This window comes from Camellia sinensis, chromosome 4, assembly GCF_055761805.1.
Source record: "Camellia sinensis isolate YWXY chromosome 4, ASM5576180v1, whole genome shotgun sequence".
Classification (NCBI taxonomy): Eukaryota; Viridiplantae; Streptophyta; class Magnoliopsida; order Ericales; family Theaceae; genus Camellia; species Camellia sinensis.
In genome coordinates this window covers 50,942,844-50,959,359 of record NC_138964.1, presented here as the reverse complement: position 1 = coordinate 50,959,359, position 16,516 = coordinate 50,942,844, and the positions used below count along the sequence as shown (strand labels likewise).

At 41.5% G+C, this 16,516-nt stretch overlaps 1 protein-coding gene across 1 annotated transcript; it reads right to left on the bottom strand.

Moving 5' to 3' along the window:
• Positions 1-6,948: 6,948 nt before the first annotated feature.
• On the bottom strand, positions 6,949-7,638 carry LOC145823747 (uncharacterized). Its single transcript, XM_082923270.1, has one exon. The coding sequence runs from the start codon at positions 7,636-7,638 to the stop codon at positions 6,949-6,951; it is 690 nt and encodes a 229-aa protein (XP_082779396.1).
• Between the last annotated feature and the right edge of the window lie 8,878 nt (positions 7,639-16,516).

The window sequence follows — 16,516 nt, the reverse complement described above, 5'->3', positions numbered from 1 at the left end:
AGATCTTATAGATGGGGATCTTGAAAACTGTACTCACTGCCTACATGGATATTAATCCTAACTCCAACCTGTCAACATCAGTATTTCCTCAGCCTTGCTTCGACGAGCCGTTTCTCTTTTCTTGTTTTGATGCATTCATCTTCTTCACCTTTATGTCTTTCTTTACCCTAGCGTATTTTTTTATTTACACCATTAATTCCTCCATGTTCTTCGGGAGTGTCTTCACAAGCGATTGCCGAAGTGGGAAATCATTATCCAAGTTGTTCTTAAAAGATACGACTATAAGTTCCTAGTTACAAGCCAGAATCCGGTTGTAAACCTTATAGTACCTCTTGACGTAGGCCCTAAAACCTTCGTCATCGCTAATCTTTAAAGCCAGTAGGGAATCTACCCTCAGTGCCCGCAATCTGTTTGTAACAAACCTAGCCACAAACATCTCGGCTAGGCCTTCCCAATTCTTCACATATCCTTTCGGCAGTTTGTGGAACCAATTGAATGCTATTTCTCCAAATGACGATGGGAACACCTTACACAATAGCTGCTCATTCCCACTCCACAAAGCCATTGAATTTAAGTATAAACTAACATAAAAGTTTAGGTCAAACTTACCATCATAGATCTAAAACCATGGAATGTTGAATTTTTTCGGCACTTCGAACACATTTAACTTCACTGAGAACGGTGTCTTTGGCTGGTCGTTGGATATGATCTCGGCATCATGCCTCTTCCTTTGGAGGTAATCTCTTACGACCTCCTTCGTTCGTCCGGGAGCTCGGCTATCAATCGACTTTAGCTTTTCGGCGTGCTGCTTCCTGTGTTAAGATGTGGCCTTTTGGACTTCTCCACATCCCCTGCATCATTAAAGCAAAGGTCCTTCCCTTGGATTTGCCGAGATCCCTTAACATAGGTCTCCTTTCCCGTGGTGTCCTCTGTAACTCCCTTTCGCCATGACTCTGTCCGCCCGACATCCCGTGATTGCCGATATGAATTTTCATGTTCCTTAGCATGCTGTGGGACAGTTGGTACTGCCTTCTGTCTTCCCTTTTGGACACTGACTTTGGCTGTTGGGGCTGGTGTATCTTACAAGGGAAACACTAGTTGCATCACATTGTTTTGCATCATAAAGTTGGCTACCATCTGTAAGTCTGTCAACTTGTTCGCCATGTCCTTCAATTTCTCGTCTCTTCTCAAGGATCTATCCTTCCATACCTGAAGATTGCTCTCATGGTAGTATTCATCTCGGCTACCTATTTTCGGGCCATTTCAGCCACTGGCGACATTGTTCGTTTCGGGATTCACTTCCTGAACTTCTTTATCGTTGCTTCCTTCACCAGCATTAGGATCCATGTGTTCCTCCTCACTGTGAATGTCATCCCCGATCCTCACTTCCTATCCGTTATTGGTTATCTATCCTTACTAAGTTCCCACAGACGGCGCCAAATTGTAGATGTTGATTTCTAACCTCACAACCAAACAAGGAACTTAGCTAGAGAGCACGTGGCAAAATAGATTAAGCCAACCACCTGCCAACAAGAAGATGAGAATACCACGGTGGCTCATCCACCCAGAGGCATTCCAACGATCAAGTCAATCAAGTTATTTCTCAAAGATATCAAACAAGTACTCAATGCACAGAATAACAGCATACTTTAGACCCAATGGGGTGCCTCACTTTTATAGCCAACAGTGCCCTAGTCCCCTAGAAGTCTCACTTCATAAGACTCAAGTACAATGCTTATCTCAGACTCTCAGCTAGATAAGGATAAACTCCTCAAGAGCCTTATTCTTATCCAAACTAAGTGCTTTCTTTTATCTAGGACTCTTGTCCTCTATCCAGATATCTCAGATTCCAAAATTACCACACTAAACCTCGGTAATATTGCAATTACCTCGACAAACATGACCCACCCACGTGGCACCTCGGCCGACATCTCGAAGGCACCTTGGCCACGTGGCGTCATTCTCAAAATACTTCCCCGCAGTGAATTTCAATGATGAAGCTTTGTTTGTGGATGTTCTGGTTGTGCTTATTACAATGTGTAGAGGGGTTCAAGGTTACAGAAGTGATTAGAGAGGCAAAACTATGTTAATGGTCCAATGATGGTGGAGGTGGCTGAAAAATGAGTAGCAGCAACTATCTGGGAATTGGAGAGTGCGTAGCTACGTGAGGGTGACGCAAGTGACTCAAGAATAAGTGTACGACAGTACCAAATTGGGCAGCATCTCTCGCAAATCCCCAAAAATTCCTCTTTTTTTTAACCTTGGGAAATGGGTCCTATTTATAAGTTTTTCCTTGCTGCCAAAAGGACACCAAGTAGCTAAATAGAGAGAAGGCATATGTCCCAGAGGATCACATGGAATATTCTACCTTGAGCCACCAAGCTGAAGGTGCCACATGTCCCTCTACATGTACTGTGGACTATCTGTTTGCCTCCGCAACTACCTTTTTGAACCTCAACAAGTGTAGTTGCGACGGGAGTGTTTGGCGGTGCAACTCCCTTTTGAGCCTTAGCAAGTGCAGTTGCAACGGGAGTGTTTGCCTCTGCACTTGCCTTCTCAGCTTGAACCTCACCAAGTGCACTTGCGGCGATAAACCTCGCTACTGCACCTACCTTCTCAGTTCTATTTGTCCAGTACATGCATTCTTAGGACTTCATAGCCTACTATCGGCCATGTTCGTGTTCACCTCAGCGAAACCTCCACCCTTAGCCACCTAACCATAAACTCCCCAGCTTTCCAGGGTGAAGGCCACAGCCAAGCCTGCTATCAGCCATGTTGTACCTTAGTACCAAGCCCAAGGGGGCTTCTTTAGTCCTGCCTGTGCGACTAAGGCAGGTCCATGACCTGGGTAATGGAAAGGAAGTCCCTTATGTTCGGGCTACCCTGCTCCTATCTTCGCGGGATCACCGCGGTAAACTGATATCTCTGGGCCTGCTATCAGCTTTAACCAGTAAGTCTTGGGGCCTGCAATCAGCACCAAGTTAAATGAACTTTGGGGCCTGCTATCAGCCTCAGGCTAGTAATACCTTGGGGCCTATTATCAGCACCAAGCATTAGCCTCTACTTGCAGAGGAAGGCCTCTCTCAAAGGCTGCTATCACCTTCACAGGATATTCCCTCTATAACTTAGTTACTGCAGTCGTAGTTGCTGCGGTAACCATTTCCCGCGGTGAATCCAAATGGCAGAACCGAGAATATTAGAGATGGTGGCGCCGACATAATGCCTCCGCAACTTGGGCACTGCAAGTACTGCCTCTGCAACTTAGTTGCTTCGATTTTCTCCTTTCCTCAGCAATTCCAGATGGCTGTGGTACCGACATTAATTAGAATGGCGGCAGTACTGACATTACTTGAAATGGTGGCGCTGAGACGAAGTGCCTCCGCAACTTGGTCACTGCAACTTAGTTTCTTCGGCTTTCTCTTTCCCTCAGCAACTTCGGACGGCGGCGGAACCGAAGATATTAGGAATGGCGGCACTGAGTCAAAGTGCCTCCGCAACTTGGCCGCTGCAAGTGTTGCCTCGGCAACTTAGTTGCTTCGGCTGTCTCTTTCCCTTAGCAACTTCGGGTGGTGGCGAAATCGAAGATATTAGGAATAGCAGCACTGAGTCAAAGTGCCTCCGCAACTTGGTCGCTACAAGTGTTACCTCGGCAACTTAGTTGCTTCGGCTTTCTATTTCCCTCAGCAACTTCGAATGGCGGCAGAACCGAAGATATTAGGAATGGCAGCGCTAAGGCAAAGTGCCTCAGCACCTTTCCCGCTGCACATGTTCCCTCCACAACTTTACCGCCGCAGGTGTTGCCTCCGCAACTTAACTTAGGCATTTTTCTTCGTGGAGTCTGCTTGGACCCTTAGCGGGTCAGACCTGCTTCGGCCCACTGTTGGCCCACTTCCCTTGGGCTTTAGCCCATGCTCCTTTAATTATTCTTAGTCACCTAACAGAGGTGACCTCCGCACTTTGGTCCATGCTTAATTTGGACTTTAATTTCTGACCCTCTACGTTTGCCCCCTACACGCATAGAGCACATGTGCTTTTCTGCGCGTGCATAATGTTAGGCTTTAAATGAACCTCAACAGTAATGTTTCTTCACTTAGTACTCCTTTAACTTTGGTTACATAAATGTATCTTTCTTTGTCTAGGGTCTGTTCATCTCAGAGAGGGACAATGTCTCTGTTATTACTCCCTTAGGCTCAGGTAACTCATCCAGTATTGAGGGACTTTCTTCAAACTTCAATGATAGTGATGATGTACCCCTTGGCTTACTGCTTCATCGGTCCAAAACTCAAAGCATAATGACTTCTGGCACCAAAAGGGGTAATAATAGTGGTCATAAGGAGCTTCCTTAATGAAGATGCAGAAGTAGTAGAAGATAATGGTAGAGACTCATTCTTGGGACCTCTAGAGCTGATCATAAGGTGAACACATCTCTTGGGTTGGAACTGCTCAATGTGGAGGTTGCTTATGGGTTCTTCTCTTTCCTAGTCTCCACTAGTTTAACATGCTAAGGTTGTTGGAACCCAAATTGCTGCAAAAGTTAAAAACATCACAGCTGAGTTTAGTATTGCCAATCTAGGCTTGGCTCGCCTAGCGGAGTTGGCTATGAACTTAGAGGCTGCCGCTACTACTGTTGAAACTTTTGATCCCATTGCCTCTACAACTTCGGCGTGATATACTGGTATCTCTAGGCCTGCTATCAGCTCCAACCAATGAGCCTTGGGGCCTGCGATCAGCTCTAAGCTAGTGAGCTTCAAGGCTTACTATCAGCACCGAGCTAAAAATGACTTTGGGCAAGCTTATGGAAGTTATTGAGGCAAACCTCAGCGAGCTTGAGGGAAATGGTCTGAACTTGTCCTGGATAAAAGCAAGGCTCCAAGTGGTTGATGGCTTCCTTGAGCAAGCTAGCCATGAATGCTTCTTTGGAGGAGACCATCAGAGATTAAGAGAGCGCCTTGGAGTAACATCGCCAAAACCTGGCTCAGTTCAAGGAGAAAGATTCTGCTCTTATTGCTCAGCTGCCTTAGGATGTTGGTTTGACAGACTCCTTGATGAAGGGTCTGATATGATGTAGTTCTCTTTTCGCTTTTTCTTTTCTCTGTCACAACTTCTTTTCAAACATTGTAATCATGTTCTGGAAGTTTGAATTTTATGAAAAGTATGGATGTTTGGTAGTACTTTTGAGTTTCATTTCATCGCTTTCTTTACATTGCTTTTACATAGTATCTAAAGATAAGCAAAACTCTTGCAGTGAGCAAAACTTCACCATGACTAAGCTTTTACAAGTGTAAAATTTTACTAAGTATGGAAAACTTTCCTCAAACTAAGTTTATATGAGTGCAAAAGGTTTACTAAGTGTATGACACTTTTTTTACACTTTGCTTTGGAAGTATTAACAAAGAAACTTACAACTCTTTTTCCTAGACAAAAGAAATTAAGGAAAATATTCTTTGACATACTTGGCGTTGATAGGGCCAGTGCTGAACCTATCATCTACTCTTGTCAACTTGTAGTACCCGCTGCTGCTTGCCTCAGCAACTTTGTAGGGGCCTTCCCATCTGGGTGAGAATTTGGGAATTGGCTGCCCCCGTATGATTGCGTCTACTATTTTCCATACTAAGTCCCCTTCCTTGAACTTTCTGTGTTGAACAGATTGATTGTAGGCACGGGCTATGGATTGATGATACTTTTCCATTGCCCGCGAGGCCCGATCTCTTCTTTCTTCAGCTGCCTCTATGTCATTCTTCCTGGTGTCTGGAACTAAGTGTACTGAATAGCCATTCTTGCTGAGGGTACTGCCAACTCAACTGGTAACACATCTTCGGACCCATATACCAGGGAAAATGGGGTTGGCTAAGTTGGCTTTCTCTTTGACGTTCTATATGCCCAGAGCGTTACGGGGAGTTGTTCAGGTCATGTGCCCCCTGCTTCACCCATCATTTTACTCAGTATTCGAATGAGGGTTTTGTTGGTCGCCTCAGCTTGTTCGTTCCCTTGGGGGTAGTATGGACTAGACTTGTGGTGCTTAATCTGGTAAGCATCCAGTAGTCTTCAAACATGGTGATTTACAAAAGGAGTTCCATTGTCAGACAACATTACTTTAGGTATGCCAAACCTATAGATTATGTTCTCTCTGATGAAGTTGGCAACTCCTGCCCCATCTGCCTTCCTCATCGGTATAGCCTCTACCCATTTGGTGCTAACTTCAGTTGCTGCGAGTATCCATCTATAGCCTTTGGATTGTTGAGCTATAGGACCTACCAGGTCAAATGCCCAAGTATGGAACTGATAAGGAGTCTTGATGTTGTGCAGTTTAACTGCCGGTGCATGTATCAAGTTCCCAAACTTCTAGCAGGATTGGCATCTCCTCACAAAGTTTTTAGCATCTTCTTCCATTGTCGGCCAGTAGTAGCCGAGGTGAATGAGATGTTCGTATAATCGCTGCCCTCCTTAATGCTCTGTCTTGTGGGCTTCCCTCGGCACCTCATTTGCCTCATCGTTTGACAAACACACCAAAGGTTCCCCTTCGAAGCTTCTTCAGTATAGCTTGCCTTGGTTAAGGAAAAAGCAGAGGGCTAGCCTCTTAACTCTGATTGCATCGGCTTTGTTCTCAGGCAATGTGCCATTTCCAAGGTAGTCGATATATGGATGCCTCCATTCTTCACTGCTTAAGAAATGGGCTTCCTCTTCCTTAGGATGGGATTGAAACTTTGCACATTGCCTCTGCAACTCAGTACTTCCCTTTTCCATCTCTGGCTAATAATACCCTTGCCTCTGTATCCGTCGGTATAGACTAATATCTCCATCTCCACAGAACTTAGCATGGATCTGCTTAAGTCTGTAAGTTACTTCTTGCCTACCGACACATCTTGCTAGCAAGTTGTTGGGACCGTGAAAATACAACTCTCCTCTGAGGAGGAGAAATGATGCAAGTTCTGCTGGTCTAATCATTCCCTAGCCTGTTTTCAGTTGTTGGATTATATCTACTTTCCACCCCTTAGCATCTTGTTCTGTATGTTTTTCGACTAGCACTGTTGGTGTTGTTCTTTTCTCGATGACAATGGCTATACTATCATCTGGTATCTCCACATTTGCCCCCAGTGTAGCTAAGGCATCGAGAAAACGGTTATGTGTTTGAGGGGTATGCTGGATTTGGACATCATCAAACTGAGTGAGCAACCTTTGAACTACAGTGCGGTAGGGGGCCAATAGAGGCTCCTTCAAGGTGAAATCACCCAGCATTTTCTTGACAACTAACTTGGAGTCGCTCCAGATTTTTAACTTGCGGAGGCCCTTCTTTTGGGCAGCTATCAGACCCAGTATCAACGCCTCACATTCAGCCTCATTGTTTGAACACTCAAAATCAAGCTTATATGATAGATGGAACTTCTCTCCTTCTTGACTGGTTAGTGTTACGCCAGCTCCACCTTTCCCAACTCCGAAAGCTCCACCAAACTTTAAGTCCCAATAAGTCTCAATTGCAGCTGCTAAGACATGGACCTCACCTGGTAGAGGTACCTCTACAGGTTTATGTTCTCCAGATGGGAACTGGGCCAGTAAGTCTGCAAGTGCTTGGCTCTTAATAGCCTTGAGAGTAACACAAATGATATCATATTCTGCTAGAGCCAAGAGCCATCTTGCCATTCTCCCATTCAGAGCGGGCTTGCTCAGCAAGTAGCGGACTGGATCACTCTCAGCAAGTAGCGGACTGGATCACTCTGGGTCATAACCTGGATCGGATGTGCCAAAAAGTAGTGGCGCAACTTTTGTGCTATGAAGATTAAGGCTAAACAATGCCTCTTAATTGGGGTATATCGCAACTCGGCACCATTGACTTTGCGACCGATGTAATAGACTGGCTTCTCAATGCCATCTATGTCTTGGACAAGTAGGGTTCCAATAGACCGAGGAGTAGAGGTCAAGTACAATAGCAGAGGCTTTTCGGGCTGTGGTGCAATCATTGTAAGTGGAGTGGTAAGTGTTTTCTTCACCATATCAAACGCTTGTTGGTGTTCTTACAACCATTCAAACTTGTGATTCCCTTTCAGCAGTGTCCCAAAGGAAAATGTTATCTCAGCAAGGGCTGGAATGAACCTCCTGAGGTATGACACTTTGCCTAGGAATTTCTTCAAGGCCTTTTGAGAGTGTGGTGGTGGCATTTCCATGATTGACTTGATCTTATCCCCATCTACTTCGATCCCCAGCTGGTGTACAAGAAAGCCAAGGAACTTGCCAGTGATAACTCCGAAGGCACATTTAAGAGGGTTCATCTTTAGGCAGAATTTGTGACAACACTGAAAAACCTTTTCCAAGTCGCAGAGGTTTTGGTTTGCCTCAGCAGACTTAACCACCAGATCATCCACATATACTTCAACTTCATGATGGAACATTGCAGTCATAGCCCGTTGGTAGGTTGCCCCCACGTTTTTCAAACCGAAGGGCATCACCATGTAGAAAAAATTTCCCAAGGGCGTTCTAAAAGCCGTTTTTTTTTTTTTTTTTGCGTCTTCTGGTGCCATTTTGATCTAATTATAACCACTGAACTCATCCATGAAGGAGAACATTTGATGGCCTGGAGTAGAATCGACAAGTGTGTCAACATGGGGCAACGAAAACTCATCTTTCGGGCAGGCCTTATTCAGGTCGCGAAAGTTTACGCAAACTCTAATCTGACCGTTCTTCTTCTGCACAGGCACAATATTTGCTAGCCAAGTTAGGTACTGTATAGGCTCAATAAACTTGGCCCTCTGTAGCTTTTCTACCTCTACCTTAATCTTTGCTTCAAGATCAGGGTGATACTTTCGAGCGTGCTGCTTGATTGGCTTAGAGTTGGGAAAAGTGTCAAGATTATGAGTGACAAAGGATGGGTCAAGACCAGACATCTTGTCATATGTCCAAGCAAAGACATCACTGTATTGCTTTAGTAGTGTTATCAATTCTGCCTTAGCTGCTGGAGCCATTGTATCACTAATAAACACCAGCTTGCTCTGCCCATGTAAGTCACTGAGGTTGACCTCAGCAAGTACCTCCTGCTGGGGTTTGGGCCTATTTTGCATGCATTCAGGGGTGGCCTCAGGTGTTTCCACAAACCCTTCTTGGGACTCCTCATCGTCACATTTATTTATCTCGGGGCCAGCCTCCCAAGGTATGAAGTCTGGCCCCCAAGACCGTCATAGGTAATAAACTGTCTTGCCGCCCTCGCGCACCTTAACAATCTAGGGCAGAGGACTTATGGATTTTCTGCTCCTTTTCTGTCCACTGCTTTCTGGAGCAGCCTCTACATCTCGAATGTCTTCCCACTTCGGCAATTTTACCCCTGCAATTTTACCAGTCCTTGGAGTTTCATCCATTGACAACTCAATGAAGAAAACTGCATCTGAATAGTGTGCTTCCTCCACTCCAAATGGCCTTTCAGACGCATTTATGGTTACTATGCGTTTTCCCAACTTTGCCTTCACGCATTGGTGATAACTAGACGGGATAGCTCCATATCGGTGCATCCAAGCTCTGCCAAGTATCATGTGATAATTCGTGTCTGCTTCAATCACGTGGAACTTAGTGGCGAAACAAATCTCGCCAACTGCTAAGTCCACTACAATATGGCCCCTAGTAACCTTCTTCTCACCACCAAATCCCATTATAGTGATGGGTTGGCAAACCATCCTAGACACTAGGATACCAGCCTTTGCAAATGTGTCAGTAGTAATGATGTTTTGGATGCCCCACCATCAAGAAAAGCACGCTTGAACTCCACATCATTGATGTAAGCTGTGACAAAAACAGGACGGTTATGAGGAAATTGGTATACTCTGTCGGCTTCTGAGAGTATGGGGGCATTGTATACCCAGTTGGGTATGGAACTGTATACCTAGTTGAGTATGACATGGTCAATATCTCCTGAGAGTATGGGGGGCTTCACATCTAGGTCTGGAAGAGATGGCAATTGTTTCTTGCTGCACTTTTGCTCAAGCATAGCTTGTACATCAGCTAGAGTAACAAAGTGAGCGGGCTGGAATGGTCCAGTCTGCTCCTGGGTAGCTGAACCAGCGGCCATACCGTTCGCTTGAAGTACCACCGGGGGTACCTAGATCGGAGCCCAAACATTAGGGAACAGATTAGGCACTGGGTTTGGGACTGCTACAGGCAGAAGTGCTTGCACCAAAGCTGGTCGAGAAGCCATGGCCATAATAGCCTCAGTGAGAGTTTGCAAAGCTACCAGGATCTCCCTCTGCGCATCCTGGAGTGACTAAACTACCTCAATCACAACATTGTGGTCATGGTCCTCCGCATGTGCTGCTCCGCTATTAAAAGAGCCTTGCTGCCTTGGGGGTTGCTGAACTTCATCTTCTGCCATCTTTTTGAACGAAGTGTGTAAGCCACTGCAGATATGAACCATCAACAAAGCAGCCTCCCCAGCAGAGTCGCCAGAAATGTGGGGGGGTTCAAGGTTAGAGAAGTGATTAGAGAGGCAAAACTATGTTAATACTCCAATAATGGCAGAAGTGGCTGAAGAATGAGTAGCAGCAACTATCTGGGAATTGGAGAGTGTGTAGCTAGGTGAGGGTGAAGCAAGTGGCTCAAGAAGAAGTGTATGGTAGTACCAAATTGGGAAACATCTCCCCCAAATCCCCAAAAATTCTTCTTTTTTTTTTAACCATGGGAAATGGGTCCTATTTATAGGCTTTTCCTTGGTGCCAAGACGACACCAAGTGGCCAAATAGAAAAAAAGGCATGTATCCTAGAGGATCACATGGAATATTCTACCTTGAGCCACCAAGCTGAAGGTGCCACGTGTCCCTCTGCATGTACTGTGTACTATCTGTTTGCCTTCACAACTACCTTTTTGAACCTCAGCAAGTGTAGTTGCGACGGGAGTGTTTAGCACTGCAACTCCCTTTTAAGCCTCAGCAAGTGCAGTTGCAGCGGGAGTGTTTCCCTCTGCACTTGCCTTCTCAGCTTAAACCTCAGCAAGTGCCCTTGAGGCAGTAAACCTCGCCGCTGCACTTGCCTTCTCAATTCTATTTGGCTAGTACACGTATTCTTAGGACTTCATAGCCTACTATCGGCCATGTACGTGTTCACCTTAGCGAAACCTCAACTCTTAGCCACCTAACCACAAACTCCCCATCTTCCCAGGGTGAAGGCCACAACCAAGCCTGCTATCAGCCATGCTGTGACTTAGTACCAAGCCCAAGGGGGCTTCCTTAGTCCTACCTGTGCGACTAAGGTAGGTCCATGACCTGGGTAATGGAAAGGAAGTCCCTTATGTTCGGGCTACCCTGCTCCCATCTTCGCGGGATCGCCGCGGTAAACTGGTATCTCTAGGCCTACTATCAGCTCCAACCAGTAAGTCTTGGGGCCTGCAATCAGTACCAAGTTAAATGAACTTTGGGGCCTGCTATCAGCCTCAGGCGAATAATGCCTTGGGGTTTGCTATCAGCACCAAGCATTAGCCTCTACTTGCAAAATGAGGCCTCTCTCAAAGGCTGCTATCACCTTAGCAGGATATTCTCTCTGCAACTTAGTTGCTGCAGTCGTAGCTGCTGCGGTAACCATTTCTCATGGCAAGTCCAAACGGTAGAACCGAAAATATTAGAGATGGCGGCGCCGACATAATACCTCCACAACTTGGGCGCTGCAAGTACTGCCTCTGCAACTTAGTTGCTTCGGTTTTCTCCTTTCCTCAATAATTCCAGATGCCTATGGTACCGACATTACTTAGAATGGAGGCGGCACTGACATTACTTGAAATGGCAGCGCCGAGACGAAGTGCCTCCGCAACTTGGTCACAGCAAGTGTTGCCTCTGCAACTTAGTTTCTTCGGTTTTCTCTTTCCCTCAGCAACTTCGGATGGCGCTGGAACCGAAGAAATTAGGAATGGCGACACTGTGTCAAAGTGCCTCCGCAACTTGGTCGTTGCAAGTGTTGCCTCGGCAACTTAGTTACTTCGGCTTTCTCTTTCCCTCAGCAACTTCGGATGGCAGCAGAACCAGAGATATTAGGAATGGCGGCGCAGAATCAAAATGCCTTCGCAACTTAGTCGCTGCAAGTGTTGCCTCGGCAACTTAGTAACTTCAGCTTTCTCTTTTCCCCAGCAACTTCGGATGACGGCGGAACGGAAGATATTAGGAATGGCGGCACCGAGGCAAAGTGTCTCAACAACTTTCCCGATGCACATGTTCCCTCCGCAACTTTACCGCCGCAGGTGTTGCCTCCGCAACTTGACTTAGACATTGTTCTTCATGGAGTCTGCATGGACCCTTGATGGGTCGGACCTACTTCGGCCCACTGTTGGCCTACTTCCCTTGGGCTTTAGCCCATGCTCCTTTAATTATTCCCAGTCACCTAATAGAGGCGACCTCCGCACTTAGGTCCATGCTTAATTTGAATTTTAATTTCTGACCTTCTACACAATGTATATATATATGGTTATGTTTGGTTCTAACATATAATAAGGGCATGTTGGTCTTTTTGAAGACTCTAACGCTATATTTGGTTGAGAAATTTAAGAAGAAATTTGAAAAGAAAAAAGAAGAAAGTGTAAAATTAAGTAAAATATAGGTATTTTATATTTATATTTTACCTATAGTCTCCAAATCCTTTTTTAAATTTCTCAACCAAACATAGTATAAGTATATCCAATGTAAAAAATGAACATGTTGAAAGGAGAGTGAGTCTTACGGACTTATTCGATAAATTTCTGAACACATAGGCAATAAGATGGCAATCATGAACTCACTAAGATTGTTTGGTTGGAACTTTTAGGTTAAAAAAGCACAAAAGATAAAATAAGCTAAATAAGTCAATAAAACAAAATGTCATATTTAAATCATAATTATTTCATTTTTTCTCTCACAAAAATCAAAAAAATAAAAAAAAGCCAAATCAAACAAACTTTTAATCCTAACTATAATAGTTAAAATGCCAAAAAGTCAATTAAAAAACTCAATTGCCAAACGGCAACATAGAATGATGGTTGGGCTGACGTTACAGGTCAGTCTCACGAAACTACAATGAGCTCCTTACTAAAAAAGGGAGTGATCAAAGACGTTCGATTTTGTGAAAGATGGGAGCTGGAAATTTAATTCAATCCAAATCCCTTACGGTCTCACTACACAAAGGGTTTAGAGCAGCAAAATAAAACTATAAAAGAATTGTGTCAAGTTATAAACATTAAAGGGGCAACTCAAAATTAAGTTATAGTTAAGAGGAGTTTACTATAATTTACTCTAATAATTATGTAAAAAAAAATTTAAGAGTGAAGTTAATAACATGATTTTATTTCTGTTAATTCTTTAAGTTGTTTTGAAAAGATAGTTAAAAGTTAACTTTATGATTTTTTATTTTTATTTTTTAAAAAAAACGTGTAAAAAATATGAAAGATAACTTTTAATTATATTTCCAAAATAACCCTTTATGAGGCAAACCATGAAGGAGATGAAAGTCCCTAACAAACTCTTATTAAAAACAGTGAAGTACCTCGAGTGATGGTATTCACAACAAAATGTATGATTATGTTTGATTCATTGATTTGAGAAAAGATTTTTTTTAAAAAATCAAAAAATATAATTATATTTTATTTATATTTTCCTAATATTTTTTTTTTCAAATTGTTAAATCAAATACAACCTAAATCATTGAACCAACCTCAACACAAAGGGAGTGGTGGTAATTTTCAAAACTAGACAAATCTAAAAGTAGTGTTGTAATTTGTTCAACAAAATAATACTACTAGCACAACCTTAGTACGCTTTCGAAATATCTTTGAAGAATTCTAAAAAGCCTCGAGTTGAAATTATTAAACATCAAAAAAAAACTATGAAAAAGAAGACCCATAATTTGGGTCCTTCAGAATAGAATTCTGATTCCGTTCCCCATTAGTACTGGTTCATAAATTTTTATACACTATAAACTCAGTTGGTGGTGTTTGAGAAGTTTGGGGCTTAGGTTTTTTTTTTATTTTTTTACAAAAAGATAAACTTTTTTCAAAATTAAAAAAAAACACATCTAAATAAAATATCACATTTAATCTCATAATCATTTTATTTTTTCTTTTACAAATATCACATCTAATAACAAAAAAACCCAACTATCTTTTCAAATATAAAAAAAAAAATTCTCCAATAATATCTTACAACTAAAAAAGCGTACATAAAAATCCACTTCCCAAACACCCGCATCAATTAGATAAAATTCAAATAGAAACATGTCAATATATAGACTTATTTTGGGAAGATAGTAAAAAGTGACTTTTTGACTTTTAACCAAACTTTTGAATTTTTTAGACAAATGATTTGTGAAATTGGTAAAAAGTAACTTTTGGCTTTTTTGATTAATATTTGTTTATGATGTCAAATCATAATCAAATGACCAAACTACCCCTATTTAGTTTAAAATATTACAACTTCACCCATGTAGCATATTTTGACTCAGGAAGGGTAAAATTATAATTTTACCCTTGGCTAAAAACCATCTCCCCAAATAAAAAAAATTCAAAAAAGCCAATTTTTAACTTTTGCTACAAACTAAAAAAAAATGACTAAAAGCCAATTTTCCAAAACAAGCCATAAACAATTAAACTTTCAAATTTTTTAATTCCGATAAATTTTCAAATCAAAACTCAACCTAACTACTCAATCGCTTAATTCACAACAACACTCAAACCAGATTACATATTAAGATTGACCAAATTTCTACGATAACATACATATATATATATGGAAAAGTCTACAATGTGCACCTTATAAAAGGGCATATGATATGCACTTATTGTATGGCCCATATCGTGCCACATCATAAACAATGACCTGCTAAACCGGTCATGTAACAGGTTACAGAAAGAATCATAACATTCATTGTAATATCATAACAATATTACAATGAATCATAACAATGTCATAATATTCATCAAAGTGTCATAACAAAGACACTATAAATCATAACAATATGATAACAACTCATAACAAATATAGTTATTTGTAATTAATTATCATAACATTTGAATCGTAACATTTTTTATTATGATTCACCATGGCAAATCATAACTTTTGGTGGTACAAATCATAGCTTTTAGTGACGATTCATAACCATAACACATTGAGTATAACTTTTTTTCCCACAATCATAACGACATTAACAAACTATCATAACTTTTATCAATGAATCATAACATGGCATGTTGATTATAATTTTGTCCCAAAAATCATAACAACATTAACAAAACATCATAACTTTTAAATTTTCAAACATAATTGATTGTGTAATCAATTGGTATAGCATATTGGAGTGAATGGAAAATCATAATTGATTGCAAAATCGATTGGATTGAAAGACCACAATTGATTATACAATCGATTAGTGGCTAGAGTTTTGAACTTTCACAATTGATTGTACAATCCATTAGAATATAAGGGAGATTGAAATATGACAATTGATTGTACAATTGATTGTAGGGATCCTTGATATAATAAACCTAATTGATTCAATAATCAATTAGTTTTCATAAGCCACACTAAACCAATTAATTCCCAACTTATTCATAGTTCCCAATGAATTAGTAAAAGCCTAATCATTAATATCAATTTAGTCAATATTCGAATAGTAATTGATCGGTTTATCGGTTGCCATTTATATGTAATTTTGTTGTTGTGTTTTCATTACCTCAAACATTATCACTAACAAAAACGCATGACACTCCAACTACGTTTCTCGTTTTTAATTCTCTCTCTCTCACTCTCACTCTTTCTTTCGTTGTCATTATTAGTGAATTAAACAGCAATGTTATTGTTACCAACTTCAATTAATCATGCCCTTTGATCCATTGAAACACAACCATCATCATCGACTTAGCCCATTATAATAGCATTGTTGCCACTACTAGTGTCATGTTGTCATTATGTCCAAATGATGACGTCGGGTATAAATGACTTTGACACACACTACAAGAATTTTCACTTTTGGCGACTAAATTTTTAGTCGCCAAAAGTCAATTTTTGTATACAAAAAATAAATAACTTTAACTGTCAAAGTACACACAAATCAACTATTGTCCAAATTAAAATAATAATTTCGTACAAAATATAGAATCATACAAAAAGTAAAGCCTTCTATATACAAAAATTACATTTACTACCATGTGAAATGACTATTTGGCATGGTACAAATTACCACGTAATCTGTACCACGACAAAAGGTGATGTATGTACCAAGACAAAAGTACATCTATGTACCACGACAAAAAATCATATATATGTACGACGACAAAAGGTGATCCATGTACCATGCCTGTAATTATCTGTTGGCTGCCAAAAGTTTTTTGTATCAGTAATAGTGAACTGCACAAACGCCGGGGATAACAAAAGTATTACATTAGTTCTATACAAAAGTGAAATTTCTTCTCCATACACCAAAATATTACTCTGAAAGTCCACGCAACAAAGTCATCTACAAAAAACAAAAAAAAACAAAAAAACGTTAGAATTGGACCCAAAAATGCCCAACTTCATGAATGAATTTGGGAACA

What these genes read in the sequence shown, in the direction of transcription:
- LOC145823747 (XM_082923270.1), bottom strand. Translation starts at nt 7,638, where the DNA reads ATGGCAAGATGGCTCTTGGCTCTAGCAGAATATGATATCATTTGTGTT.